A 16746-nucleotide genomic window follows, 5' to 3' on the forward strand; every position below is an offset into this window, starting at 1 on the left:
CCCGCTCCACTCTCTTTGGTTACCCAGGGGCCTGGCGGTCACTGCTCTGGTGGCTATCAGCCCTTCCTGGTGTGAGGCCCGTGACACCATGCTGTTCTCGTTCCCACAGCTGGGCAGAAACGCGGGGCCTCCACTCCTGCACCTCTTCCTGGATCTCCTCAGACACCTGGTTGTCCACTGTGAGCAGCTGGATGCCCAGAATCAGCAGAAGTGCAAGGCTGCCCGTGCCGAATCTGACCTGTTTTTAGACATGGAGTCTGTTGCCTCCCTGGAGTTGGCCAGTGACCAGGTACTTCTGCCCTCTTCCGTAGACAGCCTGTTAGCCTTTTCCTGTAAGGTCATGGACAGAGGCTTTCTCTGATTACAAATACATTTTCCCTGTGTATTTTTTCACCGTGACTCAGAACCCCCACCCCTCCTAGGCTACACAGGGCTCCGCCTGGGCTTTCATCATCTTTCCAGTCGCTCTTCAGAGTCGCTGGCCCTGCAGGCCGCTTGTCCTCACACCGAGTGCCAGGAGCCTCGTGTCTGTTTCCCGTCCGGGAGCTCAGCCTGTGCCGACTCACTGGGCTGGGCAATGGAGGCTGTCACCGGCACGTGTGCCTGGGAAAAGGCCTTTCTCTGCTAGTCCCGGGCAGCTGGCCGTGTCACTGGCCAGGTGGATGTCTCCGCCACAGTGTGCCATTCAACTGCTTCTGGATTCAGGCAGCAAGTGTGTTCCTCATCCCAGTCTTTCTGAAATAGCTGACTTCCTTCCTCTGGTCTCCCGTTGACTTCCTGGCCAGTGTGTTGGCTGGACTGCCATTACCATGTGACAGGTGCGGCTGTCTTGCCAGTATGCTTCTCTGTTTCTAACTGGCAGGGCTGTGTTGGGAGGGCTCTGGGCTCCTGCCTTTTCCTAAAGAGAAAGTGAAGAGGACTCATTCCTGTCACTGGGGACTGGCGGGACTTCCTGGCTAGGAACTATGTCTGCAAGGCCCTTGAAGATGGCTGAGTCAGATCTCTCTCTGATCAGCCAAGGGTGCTCAGCCCTTTCTGGCCAGGTAGTTGAGCCAAACTAGTTTCTTGGGGTCATTTGAGGCTCCGTGTTTCTCTGAAAGAAGAGGCAGGATGGCCTTTAGTTCAGGACTGGGTATTGGTGGTGGTTTAATCCGTCGCCTTCCCCAGACACATGTTCTGAGCTCTGACCCCGCCCCTGTCGCTCCTCAACCAGATTTGCAAGGCGGGTACGGCTACAGAGCGATGAGTAGGTGTCCAGTCTCAATTGCATTGCGCTGTTTCTGTGTGGCCTTTCCTTTTGTTCCCTCCGTTTTGTGTGGGAGAGCTGTTTGCCACATAGCAGTGCTGTGCTGTCTGGATTCATGAGACACACGCTTGGGACTCTGGGTGGACCTTGAGCACACCCTGTGCGGTGTTCATGGTTGCACCAGAGAGGTGACCCACAGTATGACCTGCAGCATCGCCATAGGGCTGGGTCAGGAGCACTCTCTCCCGCTCTGGCCCACTGGCCACGGCAAGTGCTTCCTGGTAGGTGCAGCCTCTCCCTGGCCCCACGGCCCTCATGAAGTCTGTTGCCATCTGTCTTTCAGACGCTGGAGGAGGTGCTGGTGGCCATCCTGAGGCACCCAGTACTGGAGGGCTGGTTTCTGGCCCTGGAGCAGCAGGCCCTGCCCCCACACACGCTCAGCCCTGTCCTTGTGAAGCTGCTGGCTGCCCAGTTCAGTGCAGGCATCCTTCAGCTGCTGGTGGCCAGTGCCCCGATCCTTCGGAACCTGGGGCAGCTGGGCCTCCTGGCCAAGTACTCGGAGGCCATCACACAAAGCGTGCTGAGGGAGCTGCATACCAGGAGCGCAGGCCGAGCTGCATCGCCACCCAAGGACCTGCCACAGCTGGAGGCTCTGCGGGAGCTGCACCTGTACATGGAGGGCGCCCAGCTCCGCAAGGTCACCCTGGCCCTGCTTGCCCTGCCTGAGACCCAGCTGCTGACACAGCCATCTACATCCACGAAGGGCCCTGGGAAGGAGAGACAGCTGAGCATCCTCGGGAAGACCCTGGTGCAGCTTCTGGCCAGCAGCCCTCAGGCCCAGCCTCAGAGCCCTGAGCTCCTCTGGTCTTCTGAGTATGTGCGCGGCTTGGGCGCTCTGCTCCCCGTGCTGGCTGTGGATGAACTAGACACCGTGTTCCTCCACACCCTGCAGAGAGACCCTGTGCTGATCCCCGTGGTCTCGGCTGACCTGCTCGACTACTGCCTGGCCCGGCGGACACAGGCCGTCCTGGGTATCGCCACTCTGCTTCTCCAGCAGAGCTGCACCCACCTGCTGCGGTTTGAGCTGTGGTGCAGCCAGGCCGGTGTGGGGTGCAGCCTGCAGGAGGACCTGGACAACTTCCTGCCCCTGATCCACAAGTACCTCCAGTGCAGGCCGCGAGGACGCTTCACGAGCCCGACAGGAGGTATGGGGCCGGGAAGCACTGGGAGCTGGAGGCCAGGGCTGAAGAGGGGACCTGCATGTCCACTCTGAAACCCTGCCACTTCTCGCCCAGGGCTTGGCTTAGTTCCATTTATCTGCAGCACCTGCCCTGCTCGGAAGGCTGAGAAATTCTCAACATACCTGTCTCTTAACCCCCAGGCCCCGTGCGTTCCTGTTTCTCCTGTGTGAGGCTGGAGCGGGGCTGTGCGGGTGCTGGGGTTGCCTCTTGTTCTGTTGCAGCTGTGCAGAGCGAGGCTGTCCCTTGTCCCGTCACACTTTCCCCACCTTCAGGGAACACAGTGTATCATGTCACCAGCTTTCCCTTCCCTGCTGAGCTTCAGTTTTCTAATTACAGCAAATGTAATTATTGAGGGTTGGGGTCCTGGGGATTGAACCCAGGGCTTTCACATTGACCTATGCCCCCAGTTCTTTTCTCATTCTTCCTTTTGGTACAGAGTCTCCCTAAGTTGCAAGTAGAACTTGAAATCTTCCTACCTCAGCCTCCAGAGCGCTAGATTACTGTGTGATGAGCTTTTCCTCACCCTTTGCCTCTGCTTTGCATCACTTGGTAACAGTAGTAAGGGATGCTTTAAAAAGTGAGGCAGCCCTCAGGCAGGAGGCATCCAGCCAGCGGCTGTTGACAGCTCTCCAGGTGCCCTGACTGTCCTGTGGCTCTGGAGAGTGAATCCCGTGAGAGCGCAGGATCAGGGGTTCTCAGTCACATGCACCTGTGACGGGCTGAGCACTGGCCGACCGCCTGGCCTGGTGCCTGTACACATTTAACAGCTGCCCCTTGGAGGAAGCTAGTGTGTAGTGGCTGCCAGTTCCACTGGTGGTGACGCTCCTCTCCTGGCCAGTTTCAAGCTGCCAGCGTGGCCTCTGGGTCACAGATACGCAGTGACCTCGGCTTTGTGTCTGCCCCAGTGTCCTCTGCTGTCATCCCTGCCCTGCGGAAGGCCCTGTGGAAACAGCTGCAAGACAGGCTCCTGAGCACTGATGCTCTCCCGGAGTCGGGGCTGCATCAGGAAGTCCTGGCCCAGCTGGTCCCGTTTGCCAGAGCCAAAGACCTCCGTGCACTCGTGGACCTTTTGCCCAGCTCACTTCAGGCTCCGAGCACTCACAAGAGGTAAAAGGCCAAGGTTGCCAGGTGGCTGCTCCCCTCTGAGCTCCACGTTCCTCCTTTTAGGAGGAGGCTGCAGCATCCGGAGTTGGCAGAATGGGGAGTAGACTCGGGGCAGCTGTCCCATACAGACCTCTGCAGTGTCAGACAAAAGCCGCCTCCTGACTGCGACTCTGGTCTCCTGCTGCAGGTGGATTGTGGCGGACTCTGTCTCAGCAGCCCTGGAGGGCTCGGCAGGAGAGCTGCTCGCCTGGCGGAGGACGCTCCTGGAGTCCTGTGTGCAGTGGCTGATTGCATCCTTCAGTGGCAGCCAGCCAGGCAATGGCAGCACCCGGGATCGAGAGAAGCAGATGCTGCTCAGACTAAACGAGTTGCTGGTAGGTGTCTTTCCCTGGAGACCCCGGTTAGGTTTCCAAGGGACAGCCAGCCAGACAAGCCACGCCCCAGGTACTTGTCCAGCCGTGTGACGGGACGATGGCCCGGTAGAAAATGAGAGGGGCAGCGTGGCAAGTCAGGCAGCCTCTGAACTAGTCCTTTTCTCAAGAATAGATGTCACATTCAGTCAAATGCTTTACTGAGATGTGGTGTAAGGTTTTGTGTGCTGATCGATCTGTTATTAAGATGAATTATGTTAATAGATTGTTGAATGTTAAGCCAGTCTTAAATTCTTGGGACAAACCTACTTGATCATGATGGATGATCTTTTTTATATGTTGTTGAAGTTGATTTGCCATTTTGTTAAGAATTTTTTCTTCAGTGTGCATAAGGGATATTAGTGTATGATTTTTTTTAATCCATGATGTTTTTGATGAGGTGATACTGGCCTCACAGAATGAATGAGATGAATGAGAGTTTTTATTTGTTTGTTTTTGTTTTTGTTTTTGCTTTTTGAGACAGGGTCTCACTGTGTAGTTGAGACTGACCTGGAACTCACTATGTAGCCCAGGCTGGTCTTGAACTCACAGCGATCCTCCTGCCTCAGCCTCCCGAGTACTGGGATTACAGGTGTGCGTCACCACACCTGGCTGAATGAGAATATTTTAAAGATGTTGCTTTACTGTCGTCTGGCTTTCTTCGTTTCCAATAAGAAATCTGTCATTCTTATCTTTGTTCCTCTGTGTGTTTGGCAATGCTGGGGATTGAACCCAGTGCCTTGTATGTGCTAGGCAGGTGCTGTATCTCTGAGATACATCGTGGCTCTAGGATTTTTTAAAACATGATTTAAAGCTATTTATTTATGATGCACCATAGTACAGTTTTTCAGTTGTTTGTGCTTGGGGTTCCGTGATCTTCTTGATCTGTGGGTTGATAGTTTCTGTAAAATTTAGAAATATTTGGCCATTATTCCCTTCTATTATAGCATCCTCTCTTCAAAATATTGTATTTTTGCTCAGAAATAATTAACTAAAGTTAGCGTAAGTATGTGATCTCTTCATTCATGGTGTAAAATTTTGTCATAGTTCTAGAATCTGTGACTTGTGTTTACTCTCTGAATCCAAGACTTAAAGTAATCCTTGGGGAAATAACTCCAGGTAATGTGCAGATCATAGGTCAAGATGTGTGCCTGCTTAGTTATTCTAAGATTTATAACTTAAGTACTGTTCTACTTAATGTGCTGTGTAACAGGTTTGTGGATTTAACGTGCGTAGGAACCCAAACATGGTAGAACTAAGGGAGGAGAGGACTGTGCCTGACACCTAGAGAGCTGGGCCAAGGAGGCGGGTGGAAGGCCCACAGGGAATGCTTCTGTCTGCTTTCGTGGGTAGCTTCTCCCACTTGGCCATGTGGCTTGATCAAGGGGCAGTTGATGTTGTGTTAAGCATTGGCCTCCCCCTTGTGCCTTCTTGTTTAATTGAGGTGTAGTTTACATATTGTGAAATACGGTACTAACTATTAGTGTAGAGTTCGTGTTTGTGTATCCCCCACCCCTGTCATTGCAGGATGCTCCTTGTGCCTCTTTGCAGAATCCCCTTTGCTCCAAAGCAGCTGCTCTTTTGATTTCTGTCACCATTAGGTTATTGCTCCTGTTTTAGACCCTTCACAGACTCGGGCAGTATCCTCATACTCTTGTGCATGTTTGGCTTCCTCCAGTGAAGTCTTTCTCTCCAGACTCGTCTGTTGTAGGAATAAATAGTTCACTACTTCTTGTTGCTGAATAGTCTTCCATTGTTTGAATTTGATCTCCCGTTCCTTCCAACTCCATGAAAATTTGGAAATATTGGGGTTTTAGGGTTATAAAGCTAACAAACATGTTAGAAATATAAGCAGTGCAGAAAATATAAAGAAAAGCTTGCCATCACCTAGAAGCCATCCCTTGGTAAGATAGGCGGGTGTCTTCCAGAGATCTGGCTGTGTAGTGCTGCGCGTGTGTGGGGGGCGTGAGATGGGGAGGAGACTAAGTGTAACTTATGATCTAATGGGATCACGTTATGCAAGCTGTGTGTGGCCTGGTTTTTTTGGATGTTCGTTCTGTTTAGTTTTTATCGTATTGCAGTATTTTGAGATCTTTACCCCATGCCAGTAAATGGGCTGCTTTGACCTTGGCTGGTGTGCGGTGGTCCCCTCTTGAGCAGGCGACCATGTCCCTGGACCAGTGGGTGACTTTCTGGGTCTTTGCTCTCATAAAGATTGCCATGATGCGTGGCTTGTATGACCCATCTTTGCCCACTTGACCTGTTATCTCGGGGGGATTCCTGAAAGGAGCCTTGCCGGGCATTTGAGGTGTGAGCGGGAGCTGGTGGCACCATGGTTGCCTTTGCATGTGGGTGCTGAGGTCTCCGCTGCACGGCCTGCGGGGTGAATCAGCAGCTGAAGGCACGTGCTGCCCTTAGCCTGCCTCGCACAGGGCGGTCCCCAGGCTTGGGCCTGCACTTGGCACCTGGGAGCTGAGCACAGGTGGCTCATGAGTGGTTTCCATGGGCTGTTTAATAAAAGATGCTTTGCAAATCCATTACTGCTGTTGAAAAACATGGCAGGACTGCTCAGGAAACTTGCTCTTGCCCATTTGGTGAGCACAGCTATGCTAACAAAATGTCAGCGCTACCAGGAGAAATAACCAATTTTTTTTTAAGTTTAAAGAAAACACCCACACCAAAACACTGCATGGTGTTGTGGGTTGTTTGGGTAACTTCCCTCCTTGTTTATTCTCTCTTTTGTGGTACTGGCAGTCAGAACCATTGGCACTCTACCACTGAGCTGCATCCCAGCCCTTTTTTATATTTTATTTTAAGGCTAGGGCTCACTAAGTGGTCCAGGCAGGACTTGAACTTTCGATCCTCCTGTCTCAGTCTCTCAAAGTTCTGGGATTACAGTCACGCACCATCGTGCCCTGCTGGCTGTGTTTTTTGTTTACTCGCAGACTGTCACTTCAACTCCATAGCCTGTGTTTTAGTTTCTCTACCCCTGTGAGGTTGGGCCGTCTTCGGTTCATCAGGAATGGAACAGAAGAGCTGCCAGGCAGAGAGTCACAGCCCAGAGCCCCAGGACTGGGGTAAAGCTGCATTTCTTGGTGGAGGCCTTATGTTCTACTGAGGCAGAATCATGTGGGTGCCTTCCTGAAGGCTAAAAAGACCTCGAGGTGTCTCATGTGTACTTCTTGCTTTATCCATAGTGTGCACTTCATGACATCGATCCTGGTGACTGGCAGAAATTCATGAAGACTGGACTCAGGTAAGTAGATTTCATTCTCTTGGTGCCACCTGCAAAGGTGTGAATGCCGCTGATCGTGGGAAGTGCTTTTGTAGCTTGCTGTTACTATAGTGCATGTGTTAGAGCCAGGTGTCCCCTCACTCTTGAGGTGGAGGATGAGGAATGTTGGGAGTGATGAATGATATGCCTCGTGACACCCAGGCTGCTTCTAATGGTGAAGAGAGGAGCAGCATTTTTAAAATGGAATATTTTAAAGCTGCAGAAATGTGCCGAGAAGAAAAGCAGCATCCAAATTTGATTAAGTGCTGACTGTGTTCCACATTTGTCCGAATTCATTCTCACCTCCCACCTGCCCCACTGAAGTTCTCTAGCTGTGGAGTATGTGCTTTGCCTTGTGTTTTGTATTTCATACTTTGAATGTCAGTATGTGCTTCGCCAATGTTAGTGTTTAAAATTATTCACAGCTGTGGTATTCCTTATATGTCCTAGATTTCCCTCAGGTTTCTGACCTGCCCACCTTGGTACATGCAGACTTAATTCGTTTTTCTTCTGTGTAACATTCCGTCTTTGGACTCCACTCCAGTGTACCTGGCCAGTCCTCTACTTAAAGACTTGTGGCTGTTCCCGAGTCTCTCGCTGATAGTCTTGGGGTGACTGTCCTGTGTCCGGGTGCCCAGGTGGCGGTGTTGGTGTGAGATGGGGTCACTGCTTCTAGAGGCACACCTTCAGGGACACCAGAATGTGCAAGGGTGTGTGTGCCCTTGCGCCCTGCCTGGTCCAAGACAGGATCAGACTCACTCGTTTTGGCAGCCACATAGTCATGAAATGGTGTTATGTTTGGCCTGTAGTTTTCCTCTGCGTGGTCGTTCATGAGCTTCAGCCGGAGAGCAAAGAAGTGATCAAGAACGACAGATGAGCATCATAGGATGGGAACGTGTTTTCTGCCTTTGGTTAATTGATGTTTCTGGAATGCTTACTTTATGTTAATAGAGTCTTAAAATTACTCACATAGAACTAAAGAGCTTGATTTTAGAGCATAGTGCTTCCTTTCTGTAAGGCATGGCTTCCGAGCCATTTGATGGGACTTCTGAGTGGCTGGAGGGAGAGAGGCCGACCTGGCAGGGTCTTGGCTCAGGTCCGGCTGTTCTGCTCCCTCTGGTGTTTCCACCAAACCAGAAGTTCATTTGTGGTTTGGGTATAAGGGAAATGCCGTCACACGCCAATGAGACGTTTCAGTCAGTGGTAGACCTTGTGTGTAACTGTGGTCCCCCATAGGGTTATTTAGCCTAGTGATGCTGTAGCTGCTTTAACACGGACACTCTGGTGTTGGTACAGTGACGAATCTCCTGAGGACGAAGTTCTCACCCGTGTCCCCGTTGTGCTGTGGAAATGCACTGTATCCGCCTTGTTTTCAGAAGCGTCCCTGTGAGGATGAACAGATAGCGTTGCAGAGCAGCTGTGTGCCGTTTCGGTGGCAGAATCCAGATGATAGGTGTACAGATGGATGTCCGCTCCAAGTCGCAACCTTGTGCTGTTTGGAGATTTCTTTAAGAGAAATCTGAGAATAAAAAAAGTGTTTTTTGTGTGTCCTGTAAAATAAACGTCCTTTTCATGAAGCTCTTTCCCTTTGGCTCTTGCCTCCCTCTCAGGTTTCGGTATCAGGACCACACCTTTTTAAAGACCCTCCACACTGCCCTGCAGCTCTTGTATGGCCCTGAGAGCTGTGTGCAGGCCAGGCTCGTGCCGCTCCTCACAGTCCACATGATGCTCACCCAACACTCCCTGTTCCTGCCGAGCCTGCTGACAGCCGAGGGAGAGGAGAAGCCGGACGGTGAAGTAAAAGGTGCCTCCGCCCCACCCTCCCAGTTCAGTTCCGCTTAGCTTTTATTTCCTGGTTTCAGAGCTAAGCAGACACTGGCAACACTGTCTCGTTTCTGTCGGATCCGTGCCTCAGGTCCCACAGCACTGCAGAGCTGTTTGAGGCCTTGTCCCACTTACAGAGATCATGCTGCCTGTCAGGTTCTGGTGCTGTAGTCTGGGCGCTAGGTGAAGTTAGGAGGTGTGGGGAAAACCAGCGTGGGGTCTGACCAGAGAGGGGTTGAAGAGCTGCACAGATTTTCAGAGGGGAGATTGAAATTGATGAAGGGGAGAGGATGGGAGTCTGTCTGTTGGCCATGCACTGCTCTGGAACACTTCCAAGGGCCAGGTTGTTTCCATCCCTGATTCAGGCAGCGTCAGCCCTACTTCTCGGGGTTCCCAAGTATGCCATGTGGGCACTTTGTTTTTGGTACCGGGGATGAACTCAGGACCTTGCGCTTGTGAGGCAGGTGGCAGAACCACTGAGCCAAATCCCCGGCCCTCGGGGTTCCAAGTATGGTGTGGGCTGTGGGGATGTCGGAGAAGACAGTCCCCAGGTCAGGGATGGGTCTGTGTAGAGACACTCAGCAGCCCCAGACCAACAAATAACATTGGGTCAGGCTCTGTCGGGCTGCTGGGTGGAAGACAACCATTGTCCAAATTCCTACTGTGGGTAGTAGAGAAAGAACAAAGGGCTCTGCCCTCTAGTCACATCGGAGTAGAATAAGAAGGATTTTGATAGCATAATCATGGTGGAAAGACTGAAGTTTAAAAATCTTAGGTGGCTTAAATTTTTACAGAAGGTGTGAGCAGACTGATCTCAGGCTTGTCAAAGACCTAGAGACACAGAGCTTGTGTACAGGTGTTTATTTTACAAATACCAAATAACAGGGAAATGACTAGATGGTGGCCCCAAGATAACCGCTGTCAGGGGAGGGTATTTCCAGGATGAACACATTCCTAGACACCTCTCCCTTACTTTTGTCCCAAATGTGTGACCCCTGCAGTGCTGCTCAGGCAGTGTTGTCTCTTCCAGAAGTGCTGGTGGACCTGATGGCGACCATTGTGCAGATGTGCCCCTCTGTCTGCGAGAGCAGCCACCTTGCAGTGCTGCTCGGGGCCTATGGTGCCACCCTCAGCACACTGGGTAAGGCGTGAGGGCTGGGGAGGGGGGTTCTCTTCGTGTTTCAGGGGCTCAGCCTCCTAACATGACCGTCATTTGACTTCTAGACCAGAAGATCTTACTCCTCCTCCGGGCGTATGAACAGAACAAGCTCAGCCTCATCGACTTCCGGTGAGGGTTGGGATTGCAGGTGGGCGTGGACTGGTGGGCGGAAAGGGCCATAATGTTATAGCCCCCTCTGCACAGTGAGCTCCAGGCCCTGGATGTTCCTTGTTTGTTTTTGATTCTCAGGGAAAAGGCAACAGGCACAGAGCCCCACTAGCTCCTGTACAGCCCCAGCAAAGCTACATGGGCAACACAGCCTCACACTGTGAGGTGATGTCTGCTGGACAGGCCACCCTTGCGGACTGATGGGCACCTGTGTGGATGACCCACCTCCAGGTCACTTCTGGCTGGGAGATCTTGAGTGGCTGACTTGATGAAGGGCTTAGGGAGAAGAGAGAGGAAGGCTGAACATGAAATCCCCTGTCTGCACATTTGTGTGTGTGTCCCTGTCTCTGCCTCTCTTGTCTGTCATTCTTCCTCTGTGTGTCCTAGGAAGGCTTCCTGCCATGCCCTTGTTCTACACAGTGCTAGTGTTAAGGGGCTGGGCTTCCTGCTGCTCTCTGCCCCATCTCTGCAAGTGTCAGGGCTGAGGAGGAATGGACTGAGCGCACCCTTGATAGAAAGCACTGTTGGATACTCTTCATTGCCCTGGATTCTTCTTTTCTACTCATCATTTGGAACCAGTGCCCTCCTGACTGCCCAAAACAAATGTAAAGAAAGACAGGCCCTGTATTCAGACAGGAAGTGAGCTAAGTAGGACCAGAAAGAGAGTCCAGAAAACTCTGCAGGGAAAAGAAAGCATTTTCCTTTTAGAGCACTTTGTTTAAAGATGAAAGCTGAATTAGTCCAAAAGAAAGAAAAAAAGGAAGTAGAAACATTCTCTGTTGCTTGAGAATGTTGGGACATGATGGTGTAGGTGACCTCAGCACCCTGGGAGGCTATGGCAGAAGGATCGCTAGTTTGAGCCCAGCCTGGGCAACATCGTGACTTAGTTAGGACATGTCTCAAAAAAATAAAATAAAATAAAATAAGAGGTGGGGATTTAGCTTGGCGCAACGGCCCTGGGTTCAGTACCCGGTACTGAAAAAAGAACGGCCAAGTCCTGCGTAGGCACTGTCCTTCCTCCTCCTGCGCTGGCCTCCATCCTGTTGTGTAGAGTTGCTGCTCTGTCAGTTGTCCCTTTTCTGGAGCAGGACAGGCTCTGCCTGCCGGGGGAGAGGGGATCTGAGGGAGCAGGGAAAGCCACAGGAGGTTTATCCAGGAGTGAACGCATTGGCACTGGCCATGAAAGGAGCCTCACGCAGCTCCCTGGGGGAGGATGCAGAGCCCGGGCCCCAAGATGACTGTCTCAAGCACCCTCAGACCACAGGCTGGCGGACTGAACACCAGAGCCCCACCTGGAGCCCAGTAGGCCCTCAGTGTCCACGTTCTCGCTAGTCGCAGTGTTGATGCTCACTGGCCCTGGACAGCAGCAAGCACCTTCCTAAAGAAAGATTCTTTATTTTCTAACTTTGACAACTGTTGTTTACTTGCACAGAAATGAGTCTCTATTAGAAGAATCCTCTCTGAAGTATTTAATAAGTGGCTCGTTGAGTACCTGTTATTTAGAGGATGCTGGGTTTGGTTGGAACTCTCAGGAATAAGACATGTTACCATGGCCTCCAAAGGTGCCAGACTTCCAGAAATTTGACTTATTGTAAAATGGTGTCTGAGCTGGCCATCTCGTTGTACACACCTGTACTCCTGGCTACATGGGAGGCTGAGGCAGGAGGATCTCAAGTTCAAAGCTAGCTTGGTCAGTGTAGTGAGTCCGCCTTAAAATAAAAAATAAAATGTGCTGGGGTGAGGCAATCTTGGTGATAGAACAACCCTGGGTTCAATCCCCACCTCACAAAACGAAGGAAGAAGGGGCCTCTGGCTCACACCTCATGTTGGTGTTACGGAAGGACAGCAACACACAGAGAGGCAGCAGAATGGAAGTCAAATAACAAATTTAGTCATTGATAAGGGTCAAGAGCACATAAGCCGTGCCTGGATTGACGACGCACTGGCTTACAACTCCTCTGTTTATAGGGTTTCACAGCCTTGACTTCGTTTGGGTGGTTACATTTCATTCTCACGGTTCAAATCGCAGTCACAGGACAGTTAGCTTTCAAACCAGCTGTCACAGTTCTTTGCAGTTGGGCAGTGTACCTTTAAGATTCGCCTAGTTATCTATTCTAGTCCATAGGAAGGGGGTTTCAGGGTCAGGGAAGCAAATGTTAACAATGGGTTCTTTCATCTCTTACAATCATGTGGCTCCAGTCTCTTCGGAGCTCAAGGTCTTACTGTGCCGCTATCTCAGGGTAAGGCCAAATGCCTCATTCAGCAGTTAGTGTCTTCGGTGCCTATTCTGGACTAAATAAGACGAGCAGCTGTTGGAGACAGCAGAAGCCATTTTACACTGCAACACTTACAGGTTTTTGCTATTTATAAAAGTTTTCCCTATCATTGGGACACAGCTATTGCAGCAAGGGCTGTACGCGGGGCAGTCAGGGATGTTGTGTGTGGAGGTTGGCATTGGGAGGGTAGGAGGGATTCCACTGAGGGGAGGATGGCCAGGAGCCTGGGCCTGGTGGAGGGCAGCGTGCTCAGTGGCAGGGAGGTGGGGCAGTGTTGAGCGGGTCAGTGTCAGTCCGTTGTGCATTGCTGTAACAAAATACCACATGCCGGGCGAGGGAAGAGGAAAAAGGGTGTCACCGTGCTGGTGGCTGGAAGCCAGCCAGCAGGGGCCCCTAGCTGTGTCCAGGACAAAGGCAGCAGCAGTGTGGAAGAGGCGGGGTGAGGGGACAGGCAGCCTCTCCCTGCAGCAGCCTGAACCCCTTGAGACCCCCCAGGATTGGGGTGCTCTGCCCGATTGCCCCGCTCCTGTCGCAGTGAGCAAGCAGGCATCTGTGAGTTTGAGGGAGGACAGCCCCCGTCCACACTGGCCTTCTCCAGCCCTCTGGTCACAGCGTGTGCAGGGCTGCTGAGTGGGACAGCCAGGGGGCGGCAGAGAGCAGGCAGGCATCTGAGCTGGAAATGGTCCTCAGAGCTGGGCTGTGGGGCATCCTGGCAGAGGTGAGGAAGAGGCCAAGTTTCCCCGCTGCCGTTTGGCATCCATGTGGCGTTCTCAAGGGGGGGGCAGGTGGCCTGGCTCATAGGTGGCGCCCTGAGGTCAGGGAGAGGTCAAGACTCTGCACCTGGTCTAGCACAGCCAGCCAGACTCCCTAGGTTTGCATCCCGGTCCTCTTATTTGCCTGCTGGGCAGGTGGCCCCTGGGCGACTGTCTTGATCATCCCTGTACTTCTTTACAGCTCCACACAAAGGAGCATGCAGAGGGTTTCCTGATGGAGTTGTGTAGGTTCTGAGAAATAAAGGACTTGGAACAGCACGGGGCACGGCCTCTGATGCCACCAGCCCTGTCCCTGCACCTTGGCATCTCCGTCACCACCGCCCACCTCGAGCACACCAGAACCAGTGCTCCCTGTCCTGGCTGCGCTTGCCAATTCTGGGCCCATGACTAGCCATCCTTCCCTCTGGCTCTAGGGTGCTGCTGTGGGGCCCGGCGGCCGTGGAGCATCACAAGACGTGCCGGAGCCTGGGCAAGTCGCTATGGCAGCAGCCGAGTGTCGCCGACATCCTATGCCTGCTGGACCGGGACCGGATGTTACACACCATCCTGCACTTTCCCCAGAACCGGAGGCTGCTGCCCCCCGAGGTGCGCCCCTGCTGTTCCACCCCCTCAGTCCCTATGCTGTCTGCTCCCTTGGCTCTGATGTCTTGCTTACTTTTTATTCATGGAATGCCAGCTGCACGCAGAGGTACAGAGGTACCCCATATACTGTCCCCCAGCTTCAGCCATTGGCACATTGCCCTTATTTCATTCCTTAGTCCTTTCTCCCCAAAAAAGGCTTATGCTAAGAAAATCCCAACCATTATATTTCACGTTGAAGCACCTTTTATAGAAGCCATGCTCCCTGCCCAAGCTTTCATCCTGAGCTGTATCTCTAGCCCTTTCTTATTTATTATTTTGAAACAGGGTCTCAGTGAGTCACTAAGTTGGCCTGACTAGGCAAACCTTTCAATCCTCCTGCCTCAGCCTCCCAGGTGCTGAGTGCTGAGATTAAAAGTACGTGCCACCACACCTGGCTTAGAGCCACTTTTGCTTTATGCTTTTAAATAGTTGAAATAATTTGAGCTCCAGCAGCATTGGGTTCAGTTATATACTTTTGCATTTGTGAAGTTGAATCATGCATTTTTGTTGGTTTTGGATATTTCAGGATGCCCAGGAGGCAATATTTAAAGACAAGAGCATGACAGTGGATCCCTCTGGCCTGTATGACCCCTGCTTTCTCCTTCATCTCTTTGGGGAACTGACCAGGCCGGGTAAGCATTGCCTCCCTCCTGGAGTGGGGTCTGCTGCTGAGGGTTCTGGGGCAGGAGCTGCTGGGGTTGTCGTCATGATGCCCCACCTAGGGCCTGGATCTTGAAACCTGCTCCTTTGGAATCTTCACCTTCTCCTTGATTGTTGGCAAATTCAGTTGTCATATTTTAAATATACAGCAGTTTTTGTTCTCATGATTTGAATATATGGCAGTTTTTGAAAAAAATCCATAATCTTAAAATCTGAGTGTCTGTCTTAACGTCTTCCTGATTCCTACTGACAGCTGTGTTGTGGATGTTTACTGGGCAGTGGTCAGATACTAAACAGGAGTCTGCATCCTTGGGGACGCGTCCTAGTCTGTCGAGGTCAGCTTCTTCTTGCTTAGAGTACATTTTGAGAACACTTTGTGTCTAGTACAAGGAGTGGGGGTCTTTGTGGGAGAGTGACGGGAAGTGAAAGCAGGCCTGTGTGCCTCAGTCCCCTCGTACCTGAGGGGCACATTCCGAGACCCCAGGTGTGTGCCTGGAGCTGTGATAGCTCTGAGCCCTGTACACAGGCATGTTTTCCTTTCATCCCGACCTCAGATAAATACAGTGAGAGAGGAACAGTAGCTTGCTGTAGATTTTCAGCCTACAGTTTTTTTCTCTAAAGTCAAGAACTTTGACCTTTTTGCTCAAAGGAAGCACTTTTGGCTTCACTTTGACACGTGCCGGCATCACCTTGCTCACACTTTGGAGCCATCTTATTAAGTATGGGAACTCAGGCTCTGCGATCCGTGAGAGTCAGTGTGATGAACATGCCATTCTCTAAGTGAAGGGCAGGACCAGGGCACGCGTGATGACCCTTCCCTGGGCCCGACAGACCAGCGCTTCATCAGGCCGCTCAGAGCCCCATACCTTTAGACCATTATTTCTGGAATGTTGTATTTAAAGTTTTCAGATAACAGTTGATGGCAGGTACCTGAAACCATGGGAAGCAAAAATCCACATTAGAGACTCACTCAGTCCCTTTCTGGTGTAACGTGTGCGTGTGTGTTTGCACTTTTCCTAATGAGATTCTGTGTCTTACTGTTGAGCTTGGAGGGTTTTTATGTAGTCCACATATATAACTAATCCCTGGGAGGATGGGAGGGTCACGTTCTTTCTCCACCTTGTCTTTTCACCCTCTCACACAGCAAAAGTTTGTACTAAAAGTTTCACGCTTATAAGTCAGCCATATGCACAGGTGCTGTGTGAGGTGCAGGGTTGAGGTCCAGGTTCATTCATTTACCTGGGCGGCCTGGTGGTTCCGGTCCCACTTGTTGAGAAGGCCCTGGGCAGTGAGCTTAGCTGGCAGTCGAGGTGGCTATAACTGAAGCTGGGCGGGGGGCGGTGGAAGTCTTTGCTGTCTCCTGGGCTTTCTCTGACACCGAAATGGGGAGCAGGGGGTGCTGTCACTGCACAGTAGGGGTGAAGATACCATCTCAGCAGGGCTCCTCTTCCAGCCTGGCAGGGGCGGAAGTCCGGGGCCTGGTCTGCCTTGGCTGGGTGGTGGGAGTGTCTGCAGTGACACATCTGGCTGTCTGATGGGTTTCTGTCTTGCTAGCGTGGCCCTTTCCAGTCTTGGCTTGAGAGCAGGTTCTGGAAGCTGTGCCTCTTGACATTTCTGAGTCTCTGGCTTTTTCATTTCCAACTCTGGAATGTAGGAGGCAGAGAAGGACAGCCCAGGAACTCACTTCCTTGCCCTTATTTTGCATGTTGAGGTCTTAAACTGGTCTGCTTTTTCCCTTTCAGTCATCTTAGGTTTATTTTATGTGTAATGTTCAAGGCCCTTAGTTGTGCCAGACATGGCGCACGCCTGTAATCCCAGCACTTGGGAGCCGAGGCAGGAGGATCACTGAGAGTCCGAGGCCAGCCGAGGCTACATAATGAGTTCAAGACCAGACTGAACTATAGTGAGACCCTCTCTCAGCAACCCCTACCACCAAAAAATATAATCCTTACTTGTACTTAATAGGAAAAATAAGAAAAAGTATGCTCAT

At 51.7% G+C, this 16746-nt stretch overlaps 1 protein-coding gene across 3 annotated transcripts in view; it reads left to right on the forward strand.

Annotated features, from left to right (window-relative positions):
- Positions 1-16746, forward strand: part of Urb1 (URB1 ribosome biogenesis homolog) — a 65007-nt gene that overhangs the window by 36250 nt on the left and 12011 nt on the right. For all 3 annotated transcript variants that reach the window (XM_010608631.2, XM_010608632.2, XM_010608633.2), the window contains exons 21-30: positions 110-289; positions 1590-2451; positions 3393-3594; positions 3779-3965; positions 7199-7257; positions 8886-9079; positions 10130-10240; positions 10324-10387; positions 13889-14060; positions 14623-14728. In XM_010608631.2, the coding sequence (XP_010606933.1) occupies positions 110-289; positions 1590-2451; positions 3393-3594; positions 3779-3965; positions 7199-7257; positions 8886-9079; positions 10130-10240; positions 10324-10387; positions 13889-14060; positions 14623-14728 (2137 nt within the window). The remainder of the gene's footprint in view (positions 1-109; positions 290-1589; positions 2452-3392; positions 3595-3778; positions 3966-7198; positions 7258-8885; positions 9080-10129; positions 10241-10323; positions 10388-13888; positions 14061-14622; positions 14729-16746) is intronic.

The sequence above is a fragment of the Fukomys damarensis genome, unplaced genomic scaffold (genome assembly GCF_012274545.1).
Source record: "Fukomys damarensis isolate Sample0158 unplaced genomic scaffold, DMR_v1.0_HiC HiC_scaffold_24, whole genome shotgun sequence".
In the NCBI taxonomy this organism is placed as follows: domain Eukaryota; kingdom Metazoa; phylum Chordata; class Mammalia; order Rodentia; family Bathyergidae; genus Fukomys; species Fukomys damarensis.